Source organism: Mauremys reevesii, linkage group 4, assembly GCF_016161935.1.
Source record: "Mauremys reevesii isolate NIE-2019 linkage group 4, ASM1616193v1, whole genome shotgun sequence".
Taxonomy (NCBI): Eukaryota; Metazoa; Chordata; order Testudines; family Geoemydidae; genus Mauremys; species Mauremys reevesii.
The window spans coordinates 137,367,626-137,393,434 of NC_052626.1; the positions used below are offsets into that span (position 1 = coordinate 137,367,626).

Here is a 25,809-nt window from a genome sequence, read left to right on the forward strand (position 1 = left end):
CAGCAGTTTGTTAACTTGGATATATGGTAACAGGAGAATAATTTTCTCCAGAAAAATATTTGCCCTCCTAGATAGACAGAAATCTCTCTGCCGCAACAAATAAGCTATTTGGAAAGAAGGGAAAAAATCTATTTACCTAATGTTTGGTTTCTTATAATTAGTTAACCCTGCCTGGCCTGGTCTTATCTACAGACCCCATAACTTCTAGTTAGAGGACTGAACTAAATTATAGAAAAGTGGTATAGACTAATGTAAGCATATAAAGGCTCAGTTAGCTTCTATCATTAAGTGATCAAACAGTTTTTAACTCTTTCTAATTTGTCTGTTCAAATACTGCCTCCTTCTCTGTGAAGTGATTTGCTTTTTTAAAAATGTATTGTTATTTATTTCTCAAGCTTCATTAAAGGTAAATACATGAAATAATTACCACTGTAAAAAATTATATTAGGTTGTATTTTAAAATACTGCATAATCTTTTAAATAATACAGAATGCTAGGTTTTCTTGTCTAATTAGTGGTGGTTAATGGACACAGTGTTGGAAGAGCAAAGCCATGATGGGTCTATAGTGCATAATGATTCCAGAAAGTGTATTACCATATATGCACGAGTGACTTAAGCACTCTGGATTTGAAAGGTTTGCTTAACCTAATGCACTTTAATTTGTGCACACAAACAATTTCCCAGGCGTGTCCTGGGCACTATTCTGAAACTTCAGTTAGGAGACAGAGGCCAGGAGATTCAAAAGTGATTAGTGATTCTGAGCCCCCATTTTGACACACCTTGTTTTCAGAGGGTGGGTGTTCAGCATGAGCCCATTTGAGCACCCAAAAATTGAGGTACCCAAAACCAAGAGTCGCCTTTCTAAATTTTGGCCAGATTTCTTTGGCTCCCAACACCCACTTTAAACACTAAGGCTCAGAGGTGAAATCCTGGATCCACTGAAATCAATAGTAAAACTGCCATTAAGATGGATGGTGGATTTCACCCCGTGTTCTAAGGCAGGCCCTAGGTACATGCACCACAAGCCGGCAGCAGATTAGTTCACAATGTGTGTGATCTGACACCATCAGAGCATTTAAAAATAACTAAGAGTGTGGGGTGAGGTTCTGTGGCCTGCAGTGCACAGGAGGTCAGACTAGATGATCACGATGGTCCCTTCTGACCTTAAAGTCTATGAGTCTATGATGTCCCCTCTTTCCTGTTTTTTTCCCTCCTTCCTTACACCCCTTTCCTGTTCTGTTAATAATTTTAATGACTGTAACCATGACAGCTGCACAGCTATAGAAGTCTTTGCAGGAATTGTCTGACTTGGGAATGGGAGAGAAGCCAGGAAAACAGATTTCAGAGTAGCAGCCGTGTTAGTCTATATCCGCAAAAAGAACAGGAGTACTTGTGGCACCTTAGAGACTAACAAATTTATTTGAAGAAGTGAGCTGTAGCTCACGAAAGGTCATGCTGAAATAAATTTGTTAGTCTCTAAGGGGTGTCACAAGTACTCCTGTTCTTTTTTCAGGAAAACAGAGTAGCTGCTGACCAGCAAACACTGTGCTGAAACATGCTTCTTGATGATGCTACCTTTAGTTGCCTCAGGGCAAATCTGAATTGGATTTGGGGGTGAGCGTTACTGAGAGCAAAGGTTCCACACAACTTGGAAATGCAATAAACCTCTCTTCCTAGACATCTGGCAGGCATGTTCAGCAACTACTGAGTCATTGCACTGGGTCACTGGGCCAGTCATGTTCTACTGAGTCATTTCACCTGCATTCCACAAAGTTATTTCACATACCTGCACACCTCTTTGTACATTTTCCTCACCTTTCAGAATGGATCTAGTGCATCCCTCCCCTGAACTGCACCAGGAGTAAGCTTTGCCCATTGATCTCTGTCTTTAAATTGACGATGATTACAGAGGATGCATTTCCTCTGTGCTCTTGACAAAATGTCAGTTCCTTTGCTGCAGGAAGTTCAAGAGTCCCCAACAGTTTCTTCTTAGCTACAGCACAAAAGGTTCCACCAGCATCTTCTGTCGCTATCATTATCAGTTCAGTTATTTGTTACAGTGGATTCAGTCTTAGGCTCCTGTGATGAACATTATTCCCTTTGCCTCTAGGCCAGCAGGAGATAAAATATTAATAGCTGTACTCCACACAGACTGGGGACGGTTCATCTCTGAGAATCTGTTCACTCGTCCTCCCTGAAACAGGGCCACAAGCTAACTAAATAATTAAGCCCCATGGCTTTCAGAGTTTGGAACAGATGTTGTTATTTAAAAGATGGGTATAAAACATTGCTGGGAAAGAGTGGTGATTTAAACCTATTTTTATAGTCTGTGAGTGAGGGAAGGAAGTGTAGACCACGACCAAGAGTAGACCACGAAGAACAGTCATGGAAGTTGATGTGCTTTTGTGTGCCTGTGTTTATGTATGTGTATGGGGTGAAATTCACCTCTGTGCAGAGACAAAAGGCCTGTCCATCACTTATATCCCATATAAGCCCTACATTTCTTAGGGGTGAGCAGAATGTGGGTGTCCGAGCATGATGGAGCGTGACCAAGGGCTTGGCAAAGACCCTGTACTGACTCTGTGCACAAGAGTGAATTTCACCTCATTGTCACTTGCGGCCAAATTCTGTACTGATTTACACCCTGTGCAATCCCCCTGACATCACTTGGCTGTGTTTCCATTTAGCTAAACTGGGATTGAGCACTGATTGTGATTCATGGTTTGGGATAGAAACCAGGATGCACTTGGTGCTCTCACATGGAATGAGGTGAAATGGGCCATTGCAGGTTGATCTGGTGGGTTCAGTCAACCCGGAAACTCAAAGCAAAGTCCAGAGGGTGCAAAATTCATGTGGACAAACTCCTAAAATGCTCATGTGAACCACTGCTAATCTTCACACAGCTCTGGGCAGCCCTACAGTCTACATCACTGGGTGATGTCCAGGTTGCTCCCTCCTGCCCAAAATTTACAACAAAACCCAGCCTTGTTCCTTTTAGTGTCTCATCAGGCACATGAACATCCAGGCAATGTAAATGCCCTGACTGTGAAATCCAGCTGAGCTCGATGTCAGACCCAGAGATGGGGGCACGTCCAAGAAGTCTCATGGCTGCTCTAATCTATGCAAGCTGGCGAGTCATTGCACTGGCTAGTGGTTGTTGGAGCATAATGAGTTCCAGCCAGGCACCCAGAACAGGCCCTCAGGGGCAGCTTTGTCCCCATTGCATGGACATGGTTCATGGACCAGGATGTAAATATACACAATACCAAACAAAATGCACTAAAAGGACCTCCCCATGTTGCCCACTCCAAAGGCAACCTGAGTTAATGGAAGACCTTGCTGTGTGCCAGAAGGCCAACAGACTTGGGCTCTCTCAGACCAAGCGGGGAAGTGAATTCCAGGGGCAATAACTTTCCCCTGAGAACACCGTGCACCAGCCCACAGATATACAGGTCTAGGCTCTTGTCCTGAAATGGACTCTTGCATCCACACAGAACCTCAGCAACTTCAGGGTCGGGGCCCTAGGGATTAAGGTTTGCATTTAAGTGCAGCTTTTGTCATACCTATTGTAAAGACTGGTGGGCTTGGCTGTGTCATCCGAAACCCATACTTGCAGGTTGCTCCTTCAGTTAGGGAGGGCTCTAGTAGGCACAGACAAGGGGAGGACCATGTATTTTGGTTGGTCTGCTGCTAATGCCTTTAGGAAGGGTGCATACCTTCCAAATCTTACCTGTCCTTGTGACTCACAAAGGGAAAGGCAGGGCCTGAGATCACTATTTCTGAATATTGTCTTGGCACCATTAGAGCTGAAAAGAAAAGAAAAAAGAAGCCCCTGGTGCGTGTGTGAGAGTGGAGGTGGTAGGAAGAGTTGCTAGGAAACCACAGGAGCTCAACGTGCATATTACCAAATCTGCAAGATAATTCATTCGAAATAATAACAATCATATGACAGCAATTTGCACATTAAGAGCATTAATTTGGCTATCTTAGCCCGCATTTGTCTCAGTGAGGAGACTGAAAGGCGGGTGTCAGTAAAGGTGTGGATCCTCTCCCTAGCCTTTGTAGTTTCAAGATGCAATGTGGCAGAATCTAGCGGCACAGAATGAGCAGGGAGGACACTCGGACTTTCCTACAACATTGTATGTGGACTGCTCAGATGTCATGGTGATGAGGGTGATATATCTACATAGACAGACAAACCCTACATTGTGGCAATACCCTGGCAGTCACCTTCCTACACTGTCCATTGGGATCAGTAATGGAATCGTAGGAGGACCTGAAGTATAGCCTGTCCCAAGGCAGAGTATCTCATCATCTATCTTAACATTCCGTCTCTAATCTGTCTAGGCAAGGTGCAAAGAACACGTGTTATAGGCCAAGAGACACTCATACTGGATGGCAGGATTAGGAACAATCTATCTGTTGTTGTTGTTAATTTCCATATATTTCTAAGGGAGAGTGATTTTATTGTTGGTTTATCTGATATTAGTCTCTGACATCACTTCTTACTTGCCAGATACCTGTGGCCCTCCAGATTTTCTGTACCCTTAATTTGGAAGTCACATTTCTTCTTAGAGTATGGCTTGGGGACTAAAAGAAATCTCTTTATGTATTGGCACAATCAGTTGTGTCTTTTGTAACCATCCCAAACAAGCAGAGGATGTCAGGTCATGTGTGTAAGAGTCCCACGTCCACTCCTGCTCCCTCCCTACTGGGCTGGGAGCTGTTATTAGCATTAGCCATCCTATCTAATTTTATCAGCTAAAACCACACTAAGGGCATTCTTGGCAGAAAACACATATACACTAGATAATTAACAGCTGCTTCACATATTTTTTCCTCTAAATAATGAATGGTTTGAATATCTGTGGCATGCTTGGTGTCTACTCTAGTGAGTACTGCATTGCACTACTTGCACAACAATTTTTTTTAAAATTCTTGTATCTCAAAGAAAGCCACCTTCAAAGATAATCAATTGAAGGCTTTTATGATTTGGTTTTCTAGTTCCACAGTGCAATGTGAAAGCCATTCAGTAAGGGCCAGATTCCCCTCTCCAGTATACACTGAGGATCTATAGTTCTGCTCCACAGCTCTCTAGAGCAGAGTTTAGGCTTGCATCTGCATTCTAGGTAGAAATTCTATGCTTGCCCTTTGCATATGGAAAAATGTAACAAACCAGATTAGGGATTTAGAAAGCAGTGGCTCTTGCCACCTTAGCTATAGTGTCAGAGTAAACAGGAGATGGAAAGAAAGTGCTTTCTTGTATTCCTCTTGTTATCTTCAACTGTTCTTAAAATGGCCTTAGTCAACAACAACATTCAGGTCCACCATTAACACTGAAACCAAAAAGAAATTTGTCAAAGACTTCACCTCTCCTTCTTAGCTGGAGCCCAGAGTACACATGGAGCTCTGGAAAAATAATGGGCCAGATCCCTTTGCAGCTGGAAAACAGAGCATGGTGCAAAATTAATAAGGAAAGAAGCCAAGAAATTCAAGGAAGCTGCTGCATTTGCAGCGGAGTGCACACACTGATTATCTGTTCTACTTAGGATGCTGAGAAGCTGACATGACACCTTAAATGAAGCTTAGAAACAAGCTGGACTGCAAAGTTATGAATTGCTAGTGTTACATGCATTGATAGGAATAATAACTGTTTAAAAAGCAAATGTCCCATGTAATAATAGCCAGTTATTATCATGCCAGTCCCAGATCCAGCTTGATGCTGCAACGGGCAGGCAGCGCTGTTATAGTGAAGTGATGGAGAGACTGTATTTCCTACAAATCACATTTCTGTTGTTCTAACTCTTTTCCTTAGGAAAAAATGGAATTTTCCTCTGAACACCTCAAATCTTTACATTAAAACAGCTTTTGAGCCAGGTTTAAATATTCATTCTTTATTGCTTTGGGTGAGCTGTAGTAAAGCTGCATATGGAAATTAAATTGTGTAGAGCTCATTATACTCCTATATAATTTGATAGAGCCACCTAAAGTCAGACCTTTATCTTATTTTTTGGTCTCTTCATTGCTTTCCATAGATGAAAGATTCCCCTCCACTCCTCTGTGATTCTTTTAATCTTATCTTACCCTGGGCTCTATTAAAGCAACAGATCGTCATATCAAATGCAGTGTATCGTTTAATCTTTTCCAACACAGAAGGACATGATTTGCAATCTATTTATAGAACAATACACAGAATATGGAATTAAATGGGCTTCGGCTTCTCCACTAAGCATAGAGTGACTGATGAGATAGAAAGTTTTGAATGCATTTAACATATGAAACTTAAACATTCTTCTGCAATTATATGGTGATGTTTCTTGTTTCCTTCAGGGCTACACAAGAATCTTAATAAATCAGGGCTGGATTCTGCCAGGCATATTTACATTGCATAGTACCTGACTCCTTGAATACTGATATCAATGGGACTACTCAAAGAGTAAGACACTATTCCACATGAATCGGATTGTCAGAATCTGTCCCCAAACCAGAGACACTTTTCACTTAATAAATGTCCTCTAAAGAAAACAGCCCCATGCCTTGCTGCATTATTAATAGAGAAGCTGCTGCATTCCTTCTCCCATCAGGACAACTGAAGGTTCTGCATCACACTAACATGCACAGGATAATGAATATGTATTTGTCAGGGGTTTCTCTCTGTGTCTTTCTGTATCTTGCCTCTATAACTTCTTTCACTCAAATCACAGCCCTACCCACTGATGGGCAGAGTTAAGGTGAGCATGCCACAACTCAGTGATGGGTATAGCCATTGGCTGCAAATAGACTGAACAGTAGGGGGAGCTTTTCTTGCTGCAGCTATGAGGCATGCTGCTTGCCTGAGCCAAGAAGAAGAGGGGGAGCTGTGCTCCCTCTCAGTTCTCTTCAGTGTAACCTTTAGGCCAATCCCCCGCCTCCAGTGCTCTCCCAACATGGGCTGTGCCCATCAGGCATAACCCAGCCACAGAGAGCGATCATCTCTGCAAGGCAAATGGCACCAATCGGCAAGCTTAGTCTTTTATCATTCTTTCCCCCTTGCTGAGACAGGAGAGATGACGAAGCCAAACAAAACAAAAGAAAGAAAGAAAGATTTTTCAGAAAATTAGTTTGTACCTCAGTCCCGTAACTATGGCAACAGATTTCAAAAGTGTCTGTCTCCTAAAGTTAACTGGACATCCAACCCTCTCATTTAAGGAACCAAACCCAACCCCCCAGCTGACTTTTGTTGTCCACAAGGATAACATGTTTTTTAGAAATGCTGGTGGTTTTATCATTTATTTGGTGACAAGCTCTTTTACATCCCCATTCCTCCCAGAATAGCGGATTGTAATGTGATCTATTAACCTCATCCCATTGGGAGCAGGAAAAGGGCGAACTATCCCATGCTTCCATGACAGTTGCCTGCCCCAGTACAGCCACTGTGCGTGGGCCTGGCTGAAGGAAGCTACGGAATGGCAAGAAGAATGTGTGGAGGAGAGAGGGTCTGGCTCAGTTTGCCCTAGGGACCAGAGCTTTCCCCTGTGAGGCCAAACCCTCCCTGGAAGAAACAGACGTGTGGAGTGACTGACCCTTTGGCTGCACAAAGCTACCCCTTTCTCATTATATGGAGAATCGCGAGCTGGGGGAAGCGTTGGCTGATCCTATTGGGGGTGCACACTTTGTGGGCTTAGCTGGTAGTGGGGGCTGTTGTGGGAGCGCTACATAAAGGAGAAAAAGCGGTACAGGTGTGGGCTGTTAATGGAAAGAGCAGCATGTGCTGGCCGATAAGAATTGTTCCTCTGTCGTTAGGCCCGTCAGAGTAGCTGTTCACTGCAAATGGCAGCTCAAGTTTCTGCCTCTCTTCCCAGAGACTCCATGTCTCCTCCCTTCGCCTTCCAAAAGGGGAAATCGTTGCAATCCCAGCCCTGTGGTCACACTCAGTAATAGGAGGAAAAGGGTCCTAAAAGATGGAATGTGAGCCCATGGCACATCCCGTGTCCTTCTAATAATAGCAATAAAAAACTGGCCACTGCCACCCTCCTGTGCTTTCCTGAGCACCCAGGGAGAAACCTGCCTCACATTCTGCATGGGTCTTTAATTTGTCAGCAGAGAGCTCTAGGGTTGTCATGGTTACTTGTTTCTCTACCCCTTGTTTTTGCATTCCAGCAGTGTTACGTGTTCTTACTAGAATGGCTCCTAATTGTCCTGACTCAATAGCTAGCAAAGCTTGTGCTTCTTATGTGGACTAAAATGAACTTGCTGCCATATTATGGAGCCAGTGGACAATATGTAAAATTGCCTCTTTATTGTTATTTTTGTTTAGAGTTAATGCTGAGTTAGGTCTCAGCAGCTACACTTAGATGAACAACAGGTGGCACAAATTATCATCACGCAACAGTCTGCATAGTAAACAGAAGAGTTTTGCTTTACCAAGGGAGAGCAGAAAGCTGGGTAAATATTTCCGAAGGAGCAATTTCTCCAATGAATTTAGCTTCTTCTGTTTGTGGAGTACTCACGAGCAGATGGCAATATCCCCAAACGATGATGATTATGTATTATTTGTATCACTGTGGCACCTAGGTGTCCCAGTCATAGCAAGTAGGAGCCGCACTGCGCTTGGTGCTGTACAAACATAGAACAAAAAGACAGTTCCTGCTGCATCACTAGAGTTCAGTACCAGGCTCCTCAGTACACCTCTACCTCGATATAACACGACCCAATATAACACGAATTCAGATATAACGCGGTAAAGCAGTGCCCCGGGGGGGTGGGGCTGCGCACTCCAGTGGATCAAAGCAAGTTCGATAGAACACGGTTTCACCTATAATGCGGTAAGATTTTTTGGCTCCCGAGGACAGCGTTATATCGAGGTAGAGATGTACTTTCAGCTGAGTATGTTGGCAGCGGCTTTTCTCGACAAGGCTTAGGCAGTTTCAGGTTTGGTTTGACACCAGAGATGGAGAAGACAACATGAACTATTACAAATCCTACCAACGGCGTTACATAATTAGCCCTCTGGGCGGTGCTTTCCAAGCACAGCGCTGCATCCCTGCAGGGAGCAGAGAGGAGCCCCTTTCATGTGGGTGACCAAGGAACCACCAAAGGATGGGGGAGATTTGTACAGGTGCTTGTGTGTCACAGCCTACAACCCAGTAATGAATGATAGTAGAGAAAGGGAGCGCTTGTCAGGGGCTGCAACAGATGTGCAGTACCCCATGGATGAGAAAAGAAATGATTTTAAAGAGGGTCAGTGTTCAAATATGTGCACATGGGCGGGAGACTGGGCCATCTCTGGTTCACTTGTTTGAATCCTCCCCTCAGAGGATGGGTTAGGGATGTCTAGTTGTCTTATGCAGTTTGGGGAACACAAGCAAGAGTTTGAACTAGAGTTGGCTGGAAAAGGTTACATAGTTAACAAAAAAATCAAAGGAAATGAATCATTTGACATGTCTTTTTTTATGCTATTTTTTTTGACAATCAGAAAAATGTTTTACTTTTTAAAATCCTCCAATAACTTTCAGTAGTCCCCCTCCTTTACTCTCCCTCTCCTCCACTGAGGAGGTGGGAGGTAAAAGGGGGGAAAACATCAAAATGCTGATTATTTTTTGTTTGTTTTTTTGACAAAAAACTGAAAATTTCCAAGAAAAACTTTCATTTCTGCTGGAAAGCAATTTTTTGTTGAAAAGATATCAACCAGCTCTAATTTTTACCTTATTTCTTCCCCTTCTGCAATCTACCTTTTTCCTTTAAGTGGTCCTTAAATCACAGTTCCCTGTCCTCTACCCTGATGGATCTGAGCAGAGCTCTGACAATGCCTCGCTTGCTTAGCCAGGTTGTTTCAATGTTAGCTTCTCCTAGTCTTCTCCCTTCCATGCTCCAGAGGATGACCACCTTCCTAGGACATCCTGCCCCGAGTCAGCCAAAAGAATGAGACAGCCACGTTGAAAATTTCAAATCTGGTTGGCAGCAAATCACATATGCGAATGCTGTCTCTATTGACAGACATCTATGTGTCAGACATCTTTCTCAGGGGTAAGATGATGCCATAAATCTAGTGTTAAATATTCTCTTCATCATCATCACTCTTCATCTTCTCTTCTGTCTGCCGTCACAATTTCCGTGCCTACGGGGAGGGGGACTGTAACGCAGGGAACAAGATGTGTCTAACGTGCCGCTCAAGAAGAAAATAACAAAAACGAAACAGTCAGAAGGACATTTATTTCTGACTTTTCCTGGTGCTGCCTTGATTCCCTTTTAAACATTGCCACAGCTGCTTCTTCCATCCTTTCCACAGATTTACAGCTGCCAGTGGAAAAACATTCTCAGGTGTAGCTCTTGCTGCGTAGAATAATCTGCCCTGTATCTCTGTTCACCTCATCGACTCCTATCTAAAAAGATATTATTTCTCCCTTTTCCCTTTATTCCCCTTTCTCTGTGTTATTGGTCATATGATTGAATGCTTTAATTCATCTGCCAGACAATGTGCCCATTCCACTGCTTTTCCTAATTTATACCATATACTCTTTGGTTGCATGTGATGTTCAGTCCTGTAAAGCACTTTGGGATATAGTTTTATGTGAGAGCTGCTCTAGAAAATGAATTCCTGTCACATAGTACTTCCCCTTATCTACATTTGGGTGTTTGGTCCTTTGCTGGATGCTCATAATGGAACAAGAAGGCTTTCAAAGCTTCTACAACACATTTCCTGAGCTTCTAGGGTCAAAATGCTGTAAGCAAAGGCCACTGGCTAATACATGAAACATACTGAGCACACTAAACTAGAGTACTCAAAAACATATTTACCGAAGACCTGGAATCTGTTGAAGGTTTGTGGAAGCTCTGTGGCTGCTGAAGTTTTATACTCAGGTGGAAGTGGACAATTTCAGATTAGCTCATGCAAAATGCCGCACTAAAACTATGCTAATCACTTTGAGGTTATCAGCTGTTTTAATATCTTTGCTTGCTTAGCAAGTCGAACCATTCTATCATAAAGACCCTTTAACAGTGTTGTCCACAGAAAACTTTGGCATCTGAGTATTACACTTCTCCCTTATTGTGTGTGTGTGTAGAAACCCCCCCATCCATTCAGTCAAATCCCGCCCCCTCCGCTGTGTTGGAAAAGCTCCAAAAAACCCTCCTGGGATGCAGTCTGAGCACCAGCCATCAAGCCAAGATTTGGAGCATCCAGACTTGGGCTAACTCATTTTACCAAACTTAGAGCCTCAGGGGCAGCTCTAGAGGTTTGACTGAGTTCGGCAAGCCAGCAAATGGCTCCCACTCAAAGGAGTTTCTGCGTGTTTTACTGTCCACAGCAACCCCCCAGCTGCACAGACGTTATCCAGAGTTACTTCCAAAGTATGGCTCTTTAGCACAGGGGCAGAGCTTCAGGACGGGCAGCCATTGAGACATGCCTGGCTCAGATTCCTGCCCACTTCAATCATTTTGGCTGCTCCAAAGTACTGCTGGCTGCCAGCACCTGTGCTTTTAGAAGGGTTTGCCCACCGCACTACAGCCCAATGGCAACACAGGCTGCATGACTAATGCTGCGAATCACACACATGCTGCAGGATTTTACACCTCCGCCCTCACCCCTGTAACAGCACTGAAGAATGAGACCCATGTTTTCTTCCACGTTGGAGTGGGACCAAAAGGAGGTTTCTTGCAAAGAGTGGGGCATACCCTCTGCAGTGGGAAGTCTGCAAAGCGGAGGAGCAAGTCATGCTATATATATTTTATGGGCTAGTACACCTGCCAACCAGAAAAGGCACTTCTCGAGCCCACGGAGACTGTCTGGGCTGTGCAAAGGTGTGTAACATGAGCGCAGTGCCTAGGCAGCCCTGTTTGCCAGCAGTCCAGAGGAAGGCATGTGCAGTGGGGCCGGAAGTGGATTTGTTAGAACAGAGTTGAGTCTCCTTTGTTTAAAAAGTGGAAACACTAACCAGGTTGCACATTCACCTTGCAAAACTGGCTGCAAGCCAACTAGCCCAGGGCCCCAAACGCCACATGCTTAGTAACTGGCCAGGCCGTGCCTTTTGCAAAGGAACAACAAATAAACCAACAAATGGCAAACATCCTTTAGATTCTTTGTGGCTGGCTGCACTGAACTTAAAAAAAAGAAGAAGAAGAGACCCTGAGTGAAAACCACCTGACTCCTAGCGTTGCAGACATGAGGGCATTGACATTGTGTGACCAGGAAACTGCCGAGCTTGGCAATGCCTCTTTGCTATTGAAAACAAGACACGTGGTCTTCTGTTCAGAAGCAATACAAGAGCCCTGAGAAGATGGGGCTGAATGCGCTTAGCCTACGGAAGGGTTCACTGAGAGCAGATATGGCAAGTGTATCTAAATACTTAGATAGAAAGCTTAGGGCTAGTCAGTAATAAATGGGAAGAGGAAATGGTCCTAAATTTACAAATTGAGGGTTCCATCGCACAGCCCTTATTCTCTAGCATTGCCCTGTTGGGATATAAAGGCTGCAGGACCTATCATTCCATGACAATCCATGACAGCTTCCAGAATTCCCAGCCCTGGGTCTGGTGTGGAGCAGTGCTGTCTTCAATGGGATTTGCAGGTGCCCAGCACCTCTCAGTATCAGGCCCCAAGTTCATACCCCAGATAATTCTACAGAGCCCAGAGTTCCTGCTACAGTTTATTGCCAACACTTCATTCTCCCTGGGATATGATGCTGGAGCCAAGGGGCTTGGTACTGCCATAATTAGTTGGACTGTAATTGCAGCAGCTTGGGGATATCTCTGCTCTCAGAAGAGAAGAGAGGAGTGTGCATAATTAAACAACCCCCTTCAAAACTCTTTAATGCACAAAACCCTTCTATTCCTTTTCATTGACATTGCCACCCTCCCGTGCCATTACCTTGCAGCAATAGGTACCTCCTATATTTCCTCAACACAGTGTCTATCCAATTAATGTACAATGAATTTTCTTATGCTTGGTGAGCATGCAGGCAGCATCAGACTTAGTACAAACAGCTTCCCCCAGGCCCACTCTCCCCCCATCAGCTTTGCAGTGTGAAAGAGGATCTATACTTGTTATTTCTGGAGCCTGGTCCCAGTAAATAAAAAAGGCCAGTAGAACAAACCAACTTTGTTTGCTATGCTTGATAGAATCTTTCCAACTCAATGAGGCATCTGAGCCGGTTATTTTTAAAACAGGACAATTTAAGTGACACAAAGGACAAGTGTCAATGTCCCCAGGAGATTAAGGAGAAATGAAGCCTCCCACAACACTTTGAAAAACATTTTGTTTAGAAGCAGTTCAGCCGACAGATCTAATATTGTCTGTGGAGTTTTGCTGCCTTCCTTCCTGTTTTTGTCACTACTGTGGCATTTGTGTGAAGACAAGAGCTTCGCTGCTAATTAGGTCTCACCTGCTTTGCCCCTTGAAGCCAGAAGGCTAAATTCTCAGACACCAAGGAGGGGAAAAGCCAGAAATCTCTCAAGAAAAGTAGTTCTCTCAAGATTCTCAACCAGTCTTATAGGCTCAAGATGTCTGGATCATTCACATGAGCTCTGCAAAAGCACCCAAACCTTTGGAAGCTTAACTGAATCAAACCCACACTCAAAAATCTTCTCTCTTCTATTCAGGTTCCTATACATCCCTCATCACCATAACATCTGTTGCATAATATGACTAACATCTGTCACATAAGGTTTGTTCTTTCTCTCTTCCTCTTCCCAAAGGGAAACTGTTTGGGGTTTGAGAATTTTTAAGGGTCTCATATTAAGAATATAAGAACATAAGAATGGCCATACTGGATCAGAGCAATGGTCCATTTAGCCCAGTATCCTGTCTTCTGATAGTGACCAATGTCAGATGCTTCAGAGGGAATGAACAGAACAGGGCAATTATCAAGTGATTCATCCCCTCTCCTCTACTCCTAGCTTCTGACAAACAGAGGCTAGGGGACATTCAGCTCATGGGGTTGCGTCCCTGACCATTGTGACTATTAGCTACAGATGGACCTATCTTCCATGAACTTATCTAGTTCTTTTTTTAACCCAGTTGTAGTTTTGGCCTTCACAACATCCCCGGCAATGAGTTCCACAGGTTGACTGTGCGTTGTGTGAGGAAATACTTCCTTTTGTTTGTCTTAAACCTCTCCGAGGAGTTACTACTGATTTACACTGGAGGGCGCTTTAGAACATTTGCAATCCTCATTATTCCTTCCCTGGAGAGCCCAGGTCAGATACTTGTACCTGCCTATTCTTCGCACTGCGCCCATGCCAGCATGAGTACAAACTGAACTCTTACATGAGAGAGATGCTAATACTGATCTGAGTGGGAGAGCCACTCCATTGTCTAATCTTTTCAATATTCCAGTTCTCAGACTCAAAGGCATTTGTGACATTCACTCAAGAGCAGCATTGTATCAATGTCAGGAAGAAGTTCTGTTCTTAAAACATCACTCAGAAATAAACATTCCCCGTCACTCCCTCAAATTTACCAAATGAACCTTGTCAGAAATGATCAATTCATCTCCCACTGAGGCTGACCCGGTCTTTGCTGCATGCCAGAGGAGAGAATTTGACGACACCGCACAATGCATTCAGATTGCCAAATCTCCTTGTAATTAATTCTCTTGTAATACAGTTTGGGGGAAGAGCAATTTATCTTTGAGGTGTTTAAACTGATAATGGGTATTTTTTTGTCTCCTCTTTAAGGCAAAATTTTATCTCAGTTTGTTTTTCAAGGACATGTGTGTGGATTTTAATAAACCTCTGCAAATATTTGCTCATGCCATTTGAACTCATCTCCGCGTTAGGCCAATACCTCCTGAGCAGCAACAACAGCTGGGATTTAGCATATGATAAAGGGAAGCATAAGTGCTGTTGAATGCCTTCCCATTTCTCAACTTTCTGAAATAATGCAGCTGCACCTAAAACTCAAATTAAGCTGGAGAACTCAGGTTTAATCTCACTCTTATCCTCCTATCTGTACATCTATTTGAATGTCACATTCAGCCAAATATGACATGCTCACATTATTTCTGCCTTTATTACTGCTCATTAGATGACCCAAGTCTAAGTCACGCATTGAGCTGCATTTATCTAAGTTTAGGAGCCTGCAAATTGAAATTCTTTTGAGCAAAACTGCAAAGGCTGGGGAAATTTGGAAGAGAATTTAGATACATGGTCTGAATATTAAGTTGGAGACTAAGAAGGGGAGAGTATCTGGCTGCTGACAGATTTTCTGTTTAATGAGTCCGATGTTTTGCTGTGGCTTGTCTCCACGGGATGCAGCAGAGTAGGGTATGTCCTGATTCTCAGACTGACTTTACATTTGTCCTAACCTTGCTGTAGTTTAGAGCAGCCTCAGGGCTGCCCTAAAATGTGTCAGTTGGTACCGCTGACCTACTGAGAGAGCCAGACTGCAGTAGCACTCCAGCTATGCCTACCCCTTTTAAAAGAGTTCATTAAAACAGGAGGAAACCATTTCTAGCTCTACATTTTAAAATGTATTTATGTTCCATAACAGTTGTGCTTCCTGCAATAGACTGAAGTTCTTTTAAAGCATTTACAATAACTGACACACTCAAAATATTTACCATGCTGGTGACAGACGGAGAAAAGAGAGAGAGCCCAAGGCATATTTAGCACAGCCAAAACCTAGGAAATGCATTTGTGGTGTTTCACGCAAAAAATGCCATCGCTTATAGCTTGCTCCTTAAAGGGAACAGTGTATGACAGCCCTGATGTGGATGCACAGGGCTAGCACGTGTGCCAGGAGCTTTATCCCGCCCCTCCTGGCACGACTCCTCCGATACCAGATACACTTACACTCCCTGTACTCAGGGAAGCATCAGAATTGTTAACTTGCTGCATCCCTCAGTGGGCAAGGTCTATGCCCCACCCTTCCTTCCTTGCACTAGCCCACGTTCCAGAGAGGTCTCGCCAGGGACTATGGGGATGTAGGATGCACGCCCTAAAGGATGATGCAGACTAGACACCTTGAGGAAGAACTGTTCTATTTAGTCTTATGACTGCTCTGAGCCTGCAGGGTGCAGCACAGCTCTGCAGCCCCCACCCCACCTCCACCCAGTGGCTTAGTTGTTCCTAAAGTGATAGTCATGTGCGTGGGGAGGGAGAGGTTCATTATTGCGTTAAATATTCTGTTATCTTACCCAGAAAATAGATTCGCTCAACTCATTTTTTTATAGCAAGCCAGATTTCCATCCTGGGCTTTTGTCCCTATTTTACACTCAGACAAAGAGGAGGGGAGGGAAAGTGGTGCTGAGTCTTCCATCTGCACAGCCCAGAGTGAGGAACTCCATCCTCCATCCACTATCTCCAGACCTTTCGGCTCATGCTCAGAGTTCAGCCCCAAGCCATAGCTAGGAACCATAGTGCCCCCCCTTGGGATCCCATGACGTCAGTCTGTCTTCAGGACACATCACCCTGCTCCCAGGGTTCTTATTCTCAGCTCCCAAGGACCCTTCTCTTTGCTGCCAGCCATCTCAATCTCAGTCTGTCTTCTGCTGCATGCCTGCTGCCTCTTGACTTCACAGCTCAACCCTGCTCCCTCCCCCTGAGGTGTTTGCTAAGACATGAATTCCCAGTGCCACACACTCTGTCTCTCCCCTGTCAGGTCCTCCTGCAATATTCACCAGCTACAGTAAAGTGACAAGCTTGGTGTGTGATCCAGGAAACAGAGATTTAGGAGATCTGTGTTCTATTCCTGGCTCTGTCAGTGGCCTGCTGGGTGACCTTGGACAAGTCACTTCACCTCTTTGTGCTTCTGTTTTCCTGTCTGTAAAATGGGAGTAATACGGTTTACTTCCTTCATAAAGTCCCTTGAGATGTACAGATAAAAAGAGCTTTTACTATTTAGGTGGGAAATTTAACCATTACTTATATTTGTCCTACTCCAGCACATGGAAGTCAAACCTCTGGGAGGATGGTGCTGGAATCCACATGATGTTCAAAGTAGCTTCTAAACTCCCATAGACAAATCCCCAGTGAGACTATCATTAGTGCATTGCTGTGTGTGTGTCTTTCTCTTTAGTATTCCTACAGTAATCAGCATGTGAGGATTACTCATGCTTTTGACTTGAGAAAACTTTACAAATCCAGCAATTCATCCAATGCCAAGGGGAATTAGAAATTCAAATCTAGGAAAAAAATTAAACACTGTGTGTCAATACAGCAAACCTGATAAGAGCAGCAATCAATCATGTGAGCATGAAGGTTAGCGGCATATATCCTCTTTACAAAACAGATCAACGGCCAACCACAAATAAGAAGGAGAAAAATGAATCCATGCAAAAATCTTCAATATGAATCCTGACTGCATGGAAATGATACCATAGCAATGTGGGAGCATAGGCTTGTGGCTACGGCATGGACTTAGAACCCAGGAGAGCTGTATTCAACTCTTGGTTCTGCTACAGGTGTCTTGTGTGACCATGGGTGAGTCATCTGTTTAAATAGTAAGTTCTTTAGCGTAGTAACTGTCTCTCACTGAATGTACAGTACCTAGCAATGGGGCGCCCGTCTCAGTTAGGGCCTGTTGTGTTAATTGCAATAAAATAAGTGAGCCCAGAGAGGCTGCCATAATAACATAATATTGTGCAGTATTTGTCCAAAACAACATTTGCAAAGGCTTTTTTCTCTTTAAAATGTTTTTTTAGTCACAAACGACATTGTAAATTAAGGCAATGGGGGGATGTTTTCTTTTTTAAATTAGACATTTGAATCTGTAATAGATGTTGCTATTTAGCAATGAGTGGATTGTGTTTTTAGTTGCTTAAAAGGTATTTGAGTGACCTGTAAATTCACAGTGCCGGGAAATTAATTGTTAATTGGACATGGTTTTGTTGTTCTTTATGTTGTGATTCCAAGGTCTGAAATTGAAGTCTCTGCACGCAGATGGGATGGATTGCGGATCTGTCCTCCAGAGAACCAAAGTTAAATTTTCCATTAGCACGTAGCTTTGAGGGTGCATGATATTCTGTTATAATGCTTGTAATATGGTCCTGTTCATTACCTGTTGAAATATATTCTTCTGACTTGAGATCCTGGTGGAGAGTGCTATTTGGGACGGAATTGTTCAGTAAAGGGGATTTTGTGGTGAATTTTAAAAGTGGATTTTACTGCTGGAGAAAGCTGGAGGATTGACAGTGCTAGAGACTGAAATCCTATCAGCACAGAACAGATGCAACACAGAAGGCAGTTTTGCAAGCTCACGATACACACTTTGTTGCTTGTGAGAGAAGGTGGACAATGACTGAGTCCTGAGGAAGTCTGGCCAGTTGGAACTCTGGGAGATCTTAGAGAAGGGAGCTTTCCATCCATGACTCCACAATATGCTTCAACGCTCATCCAGAGTAGAGGACAGGAATTTAGACTGTGATTTTTCAAATAAGTTTAAGAGCTTTAGGCACCTAATTCCCTAATCCCATGGGAACTGGGCACCCAAATCCCTTAGGCAGCTTTGAAAAGCTCAGACTTAGCCTCATATCCCATCCTTACCAGTATCAGTGCTTTCTGAATTGCTTTGGGATTCCTTGTCTATTGCAAACTCTATTCAAAATCAAATTATTTTCTATAGTCATCTCTGATTGCAAGTGAGAAGCTGGAGCAGATGAATGTTTTATTTATTTCTCCTACAGCTCAGTCTTGATTTTATTCATTTCCATGCGTGTTTGTTTATAAAACTTGTATTTAATAATATATTGCTCTTTGTTCATTATTGCAGGAGAAATTCAACTCATTACAGCTCTTGTTGCAATGGCTGTCACTTGGACTTAGCAACAGACACTTTAGTGCTTAATAGCTTTACTTCAGCCTCTTCTGTAAAAGACAAGGAGGTGCCTAGGTGCTATTTAAGCTAGTTAGAAGAAAGTCAATTACTGAGTATTTGTCTCTAGAGCATAAAAAAGACAAGTCAGCCCCATCACCAGTTTTTATTTTATTTTCAGATTTGCTGCAGGGAACATTATTTAACGTTCCCACTCGGCAACAAGATTCAGCTGGACCTTTTTTGTGTCCGATACTTATGGCCGAGGCTTGGGCTACAGCTAAAACTTGGGTCAGCCTAGCTCTATTGTTCAGGGCTGTGATGTCACTGGGTTGACCTAACCCCACTGCAAACACAGCTACGTCAACAAAAGAATTCTTCCATCAACCCAGCTACCGCCCCTTGGAAAAACTACAGCAACTGAAAAACCTCTGCCATCACTCTGGTAAGTGTTGACACTACAACGCTACAGTATAGCGCCTGTAGTGTAGACATACTCTGTAAATACTCTATCTTGGTTACAATATCATAGGGCTTGGCTACACTCAAAACTTCAAAGCGTTGCCGCGGGAGCGCTCCCGCGGCAGCGCTTTGAAGTGCGAGTGTGGTTGCCACGCCAGCACTGGGAGAGAGCTCTCCCAGCACTGCACGTACTCCACCTCCCTGTGGGGATTAGCTTGCTGCGCTCAGGGGGGTGTTTTTTCACACCCCCGAGCGAGAAAGTTGCAGCGCTGTAAAGCGCCAGTGTAGCCAAGCCCATAGACTTTAAGGTCAGAAGGGACCATTATGATCATCTAGTCTGATCTCCTGCACAATGCAGGCCACAGAATCTCACCCACCCACTCCTGTGTCAAACCTGTGTCTGAAACATTGAAGTCCTCAAATCATGGTTTAAAGACTTCAAGGTGCAGAGAATCTTCCAGCAAGTGACCCATGCCCCACGCTGCAGAGGAAGGCGAAAAGCCCCCAGGGCTTCTGCCAATCTGCCCTGGAGGAAAATTCCTTCTCGACTCCAAATATGGCGATCAGCTAAACCCTGATTATGTGGGCAAGACTCACCAGTCAGACACCCAGGAAAGAATTGTCTGTAGTAACTCAGATTCCACCCCATCTAACATCCCATCACAAGCCATTGGGCATATTTACACCTACCAGGCATAGGTCTCCCCTGCCTGGCTTTGAATGTAATCATTTACTCCTGTGTAAAGTAGATACAAAGGTGAGGTGTAAAACACCTCTGCTCAGAATGGTAGCACTTCACACTCACAGGAAGAGTAATGGTAGGCAATTGTGAATGGGTGGAGAGGTGCCCAGGAGACAATGGGTGTGATTCTTCACTCACTCCTGCTATTTTACACCAGCATTACTCCATGGACTTTCAGTAGATATACTCCTGATTTACACCAGTGGACGGAAGTGAAGATCCAGGCTCAATTCTATGGTAAAATGGGGTGCACACCCTGAAAGACTCTGAGAACCCCTGCCCTAAACATTATGCCTGGTGGAATGGACTGTGTGCATCAGTGAGCTAGATGTCATTGGCTCTTCTCTCCCCTCGGTTGTCTTGTTTCCTGAGCTGTTCCTGTGATGCTCAGCTCCAGAACAGAGACGTGACTGCATCCCCTCTGCTACATTACAGACCCATCCGGTTACTGTACAGCAATCTCTGGGGTTTGAAGCTAGCCTGTGGTGTCTCTTTGCTTTTACTGTCATTTGTATTTCCTTTGCACTCTTCCTGGTTTGATAGTGAAATTATTCCACTATTAAATGTAAACTTGTGTGAGGATGGTTCTGTATCCATAACATTCATTCCTCCCAAGGGGTACATGCGCCTCTGCTACCTACAGCACTCAGGTCTTTTTCACTAATACGTAGGTAGGTGAGCAGCTTGATTTTACATATGATTAAATGTCACAAAGATTTAACAGCGGGGCTATAAGGACGCAGCACTGGAACAGTGCAGTGATCTCAGCCACAGATAATAATGATGAAATCCACTTTCAGATTAATGGCCTCATTCCTCTCTAAGGACCTTCTATGAATATCAAGGTTGGAACATAGTTTAACTTAATTGATTAACAAGCTGCAGGTAGGTGGGTGAGGAGTTCATGAATGGGCAGACACTCACTTCTCCAGATGGGAACTGGAGTATATGCATGAGGCAGTTCAGGCTATGTGTACACCACGCACCTTTTAGTGACACAACTGTGCTGCTAAGCCATGTCACTATAAGGTGCGAAGTATAGCCACTTTCATCCACAACAAGCGGCACAAGCGGCAGCTTTGTTGGCAGGAGAGCTCTTCTGCCAACAAAGCGTGTTCACACCGGCGGCGCTTTTCGTTGGCAAAACTTTTGTCATTCGGGGTGTGTGTGGTTTTTTTCATATCCCTGAATGAAAAAAGTTTTGCCAACAAAGTTCCAGTGTAGACAAAGCCTTAGAGTGGTGTGGTAGCTGAGAATTTGTGCAGCCTATTGATACCTTACTTGCTTCTGTAGGAGCTGGATTTTATAATGTACTATGAGAATTAATGTATGGTTTGATTTCATCCTATTAGCCACCCTGTTTGAATAGCAGAAAGGAACGACAGACCAGAACAATCCTTATGACTTATTATGGTCACCTTTTTGTTTTAGGATAAGTTATATTGTCTACTATGGTTTCCTATATGTATTACAAATTATGCACTCTAGTTAAATATACATTCCTTTGTTTTAAGGTTTAGTAAGTAAGAGACAGGATTCTCTATTGTGTCTATGTTAAGTAGATTAGAGAAACATTGAAGGCCTGGGTCTCAGTGTAAATTGTCTTGGTTATTGATTGTAAAACTTAGCAAGGTTTAATTTGCAATGCCTTTTTGCTCGATATAAAATACTACTGTTCATATTCTCAATCTGTTTGTGTGAATGAGGAATGTATGCATCAGAAAAAGATAAGGTGTGAAGGCCATTGTTATAGCCAGAGTCAAGGAAGAAGAAGTAAAGAGACTTAAGGGACTTCAAAGAATCATCAACGCGCATCCATAATGAAGGGCAGATTGACGACCCTGAGGTGGAGGCTGGCACCCCTAAGGACAATTGATTAAATTGGAACAAAGGACAGGATGACCCTCTCGGAGGTGTATTGGAATGTTTACACCAATTAAGAAGTAACTGGTCACAAACTGACACAGCAAAATCCATAGACTTCAACAGAGAAAATAACCTATAAAAACAGGGTGCTTGGCCATGGGACTTTGGGTTCGTCTTGCCACACTCCAGGAGCATCGGATTGTGACCGACAAGAGCCCACCTCCACACTTGTGCTCAATCTAACTGGCCATTAGATTGACTCGAGCTACAACAGTCTGGTAACTGTGAACATCACTGGCAGGACTCTGTGTGTGTGTGTGTGACTAAAAAGCATATGCTAACTGTTGTATTCTCAATAAATGCTGTGTATTTACCTTCCTCTATAAAGATCCCATGTGCTTTGTATGAGCATAACACTTCAACCTGTCTTATAATAAATGCCATACATAGCAATTTAGAAGTTGCAAAGATGAACCAGCAGAGGCTAGACTTTCGCTGTTTTGAAATATAACCTCATGTCCAACCAGGTGGCTGTACTGGAATTCTGGATAGTTTGATTTCCAGTCTGTAGATACTTGATTCTATCTTCCAGGCTGCACCACAACATAAAGCCAAGAAGCCAAAGCTCAGTTTACCTAAAGGCTTCTCAAGTCTGGGCCTGATACTGCTGTCACTGATCAAAATCCACATGGAACCAGATTCTCAGCTGGTGTGCACTCAGGGGCCGCTCTAGGCATTTTGCCGGCCCAAGCACTGCAGGCAGGCTGCCTTCGGCGGCTTGCCTGCAGGAGGTCCCCAGTCCCGCAGATTCGGCGGCTTGCCTGCGGGAGGTCCACCGAAGCCGCAGGACCAGCAGACCCTCCGCAGGCAGGCCGCCGAAGGCAGCCTGCCTGCCGCCCTCGCGGCGACCGGCAGAGCGCCCCCCATGGCTTGCCGCCCCAGGCACCCGCTTGGCGTGCTGGTGCCTGGAGCTGCCCCTGTGTGCACTGATGGAGTCGTTGGAGCTGCGCTGACTTACAGCAGCTGAGAATCTGTACACTGACTTCAGAGATGTCAGACCAGAGCCTATGTTACCAAATCATTGATGTGCTTGGAGGAGGAGGATATATATAAATACTCACTAACCTGCTACACACCAAAGCTTTTCAAATCTAATCTAATCTAATGTACCAGTCTGTCGGCTCTACCTCCACACGCCTATCCAATTGTGGTATTTATACGGCAGGACTGTAGTATCGATATACAGAGACAAGGTAGGTCAGGTAACTTTTATTGGTCCAACTTCTGTTAGTGAAAGAGACAAGCTTTCTAGCTTACACAGAGCTCTTCTTCAGGTCTATGTAAGCTCGAAAGCTCGTCTCTTTCACCAACAGAAGTTGGTCCAATAAAAGGTATCACCTCACCCACCTTGTCTCTCTAATATTCTGGGACCATCACAGCTACAACACTGGAAATGAATAGAAATACTGTGAGGCTCTGCTGTATAAGCTACTTACCATTAAAATTTAAACCCAAAGGGATCTGCTTCTGTGAGCCCTATGCCCACATGCCGTCCCACTGAAGTCAGATCACATTGCAAGACTGGGTCCTACATGAATTACTGTAGAGACTCATACCAGGCACATAATGGCTAATGCCATGTGAAACAACTGTGTGGGTGACACTTTTTACCACATGGGCAGGTGTGTGTGTGTGTATTTATATATTTCATATTTACATTATTATGTATTTATATTATGTTTTCATCTAAATTACATTGTGTTACACTCTACATTTCAAATAGCTGGTAAAATGGAGAATTTTTGTAAGATTTTAAAGGATATATATACACTGTCAAATCCATTTTGAATATAGATACAACACCCAGAGCTAATATATGGCAGATGCATTTCATTTCTGCATGGCAGCTGTCCACTTGTTGCTATCCTATAGGTCCAGAATGCCAACATTTGTGAATTTGCCGGTCCCTCTGAGATGCAAGATGGAGACAAACTCTAGATACCTGCCTGGGGTAGAAATAACACATCTTTCTTCTGCTACCCTCCATCGAGTCCCCTAACACTGGATTCCTGGCAGACATTTCACAGAAGAAAATAAATCTTTAGGCTAGATCTACACTACAAATGCTACAGCACTGCAGCTACACAGCCATAGTGTAGACACTTACAGCGTTGGGAAGGGTTTTCCATTGCTGTAGGTAAACCATCCCCTCGAGAGGCAGTAGCTAGGTTGACAGAAGAATTCCTCCATCCAACTAAGAATCTAAACTGGGGCTTAAGTTGGGATAACCACATCTCTCAGGTGTGAATTTTTCACACCCCTGAGCGACATAACTAGGTCGACCTAAATTTTAAGTGTAGACTGGGCATTAGTCTGTAGTAGCTATAAAAACCTGATTCCGCAATCCTGGCTCTAGTATAAGTTGGCAGGTCCAAAATGAAGAATGCAATACATGTGTTATATTTTTGCACTGAATGTATTAGTATATCACTAGTAAACCCCAGAAATTCCCAGGAGCTGCTGGTTATGGCCAGCCTTTAATTCTGTATTACAGGCAGGAGCTTTTTTTAAAAAAAGCTCGGACATGATAAGACTACATAGGGACCACACTGCCGAAAGGGTGAATAACTCCTGATAAAGATAAAAAATAAGGATGCACATTTTTTTATCACAGTGGAACCAGGCTGGTGTGTAATAATGGGCAGCAATGGAAACCCCATTGCTTCATAGATTTAAAACAAGATTACGTGAAAATACATTGTAGTGAATAGATTGTGTGTCTGTTTAGATGTGGGCAGATGAGTGTGTTTGTATAGGTGTAAGTAAATGCACATGTGCGTAGATGTAGGTAAGGTGTGTGTGTGTGTGTGTGTGTGTGTGTGTACTGCCCTTACTAGACAGAAACAGAAGTGGCAGTTGTGTCTCATATGACTTACACACAATGATTTTGAGATTTGCCATTAGCTTAAGTGTAACAAGTTGGGCTTTTGGAGCAGAAGGCTGTGAATTCTACCCCTGCTTTTTCCATAAAGTTCCCAATGGCCGTGCTGTGTGACACAGGGACAAGAGTGAAATTCCAGCGTGACCATGGATTTGTTACAATATCACAGGGAACGATTCTTCCCCTGTGGGGGAATGGTCTAGGTGACCAAGCCCTGTGATTTGTGTGTAGCTTTTATTCTTCCCTTAATGCTAGCAACTCCCATCATGAAAAAATGCCCATGTTGCGTCTGCATTGCTAGTGCTACTATCAGTAAAGCAGTATCACCATTAATGCGGTGTGGCTGTAAACTGTGCAGCCTGTCAGTGAAAGGTGCTGTCTGGGATCAATGGGACTTACCTTTTGTGCTCTTCGCTTGTCAGCTCTCTGATTCTGATGATAAATTCGGCTGAAATTGGAAACAATAACTGGGACAGGCAGAGCAATGACCAGCACTCCGCTCAGCGAGCAAATGGAGCCAAATATCTTTCCAGCAATCGTCTTGGGCACCATGTCACCATAACTAGAGGGAAACAAAGACAAAAAGAGGGCCCGCTCCTTTAGACAAAGCCAGCCATGCCACAAGCCTGTGTAATTTCACTGAGCATGCAGACAAACTGAAAGGTCGAGCTGGACAGTAAAGTCTAATAGCCAACAATAGTGCATTGCATCCCAAGCAATCCTAATACTACCTCCATGGGAAAAATATCATTGGATTCAAAGAGAGTGTCTTGATAATAGCAAAAATCAGGCCTTGAATAGGAGCCTTACCAAAAACTTAGAACAGCCTCCTCTTGGTCTGTAACTGGAGTTTTCAAAAGGACTGGTTCATTTTAGGTCCACAACTAAAGAGAGTGGCAATCTCATGTCATGATATATGCATAAGATGATCACTACAGAGATCAAGAAGGCATTTCCCCACAATGTGCAGGATTATGCTGTTGGCTAGCTGCATTATGGTTTGGATTTGCTATCCATATGTTTGTCTGAAGTACAGGTGTTGGCCAGGGCTGAAGGCAGGATGCTGGACAG

At 43.8% G+C, this 25,809-nt stretch overlaps 1 protein-coding gene across 1 annotated transcript in view; it reads right to left on the minus strand.

Annotated features, from left to right (window-relative positions):
* Window positions 1-25,809, minus strand: part of KCND3 (potassium voltage-gated channel subfamily D member 3) — a 256,763-nt gene that overhangs the window by 19,312 nt on the left and 211,642 nt on the right. Inside the window, exon 3 of the mRNA XM_039536032.1 lies at window positions 25,138-25,300. Within this exon, the coding sequence (XP_039391966.1) occupies window positions 25,138-25,300 (163 nt within the window). The remainder of the gene's footprint in view (window positions 1-25,137; window positions 25,301-25,809) is intronic.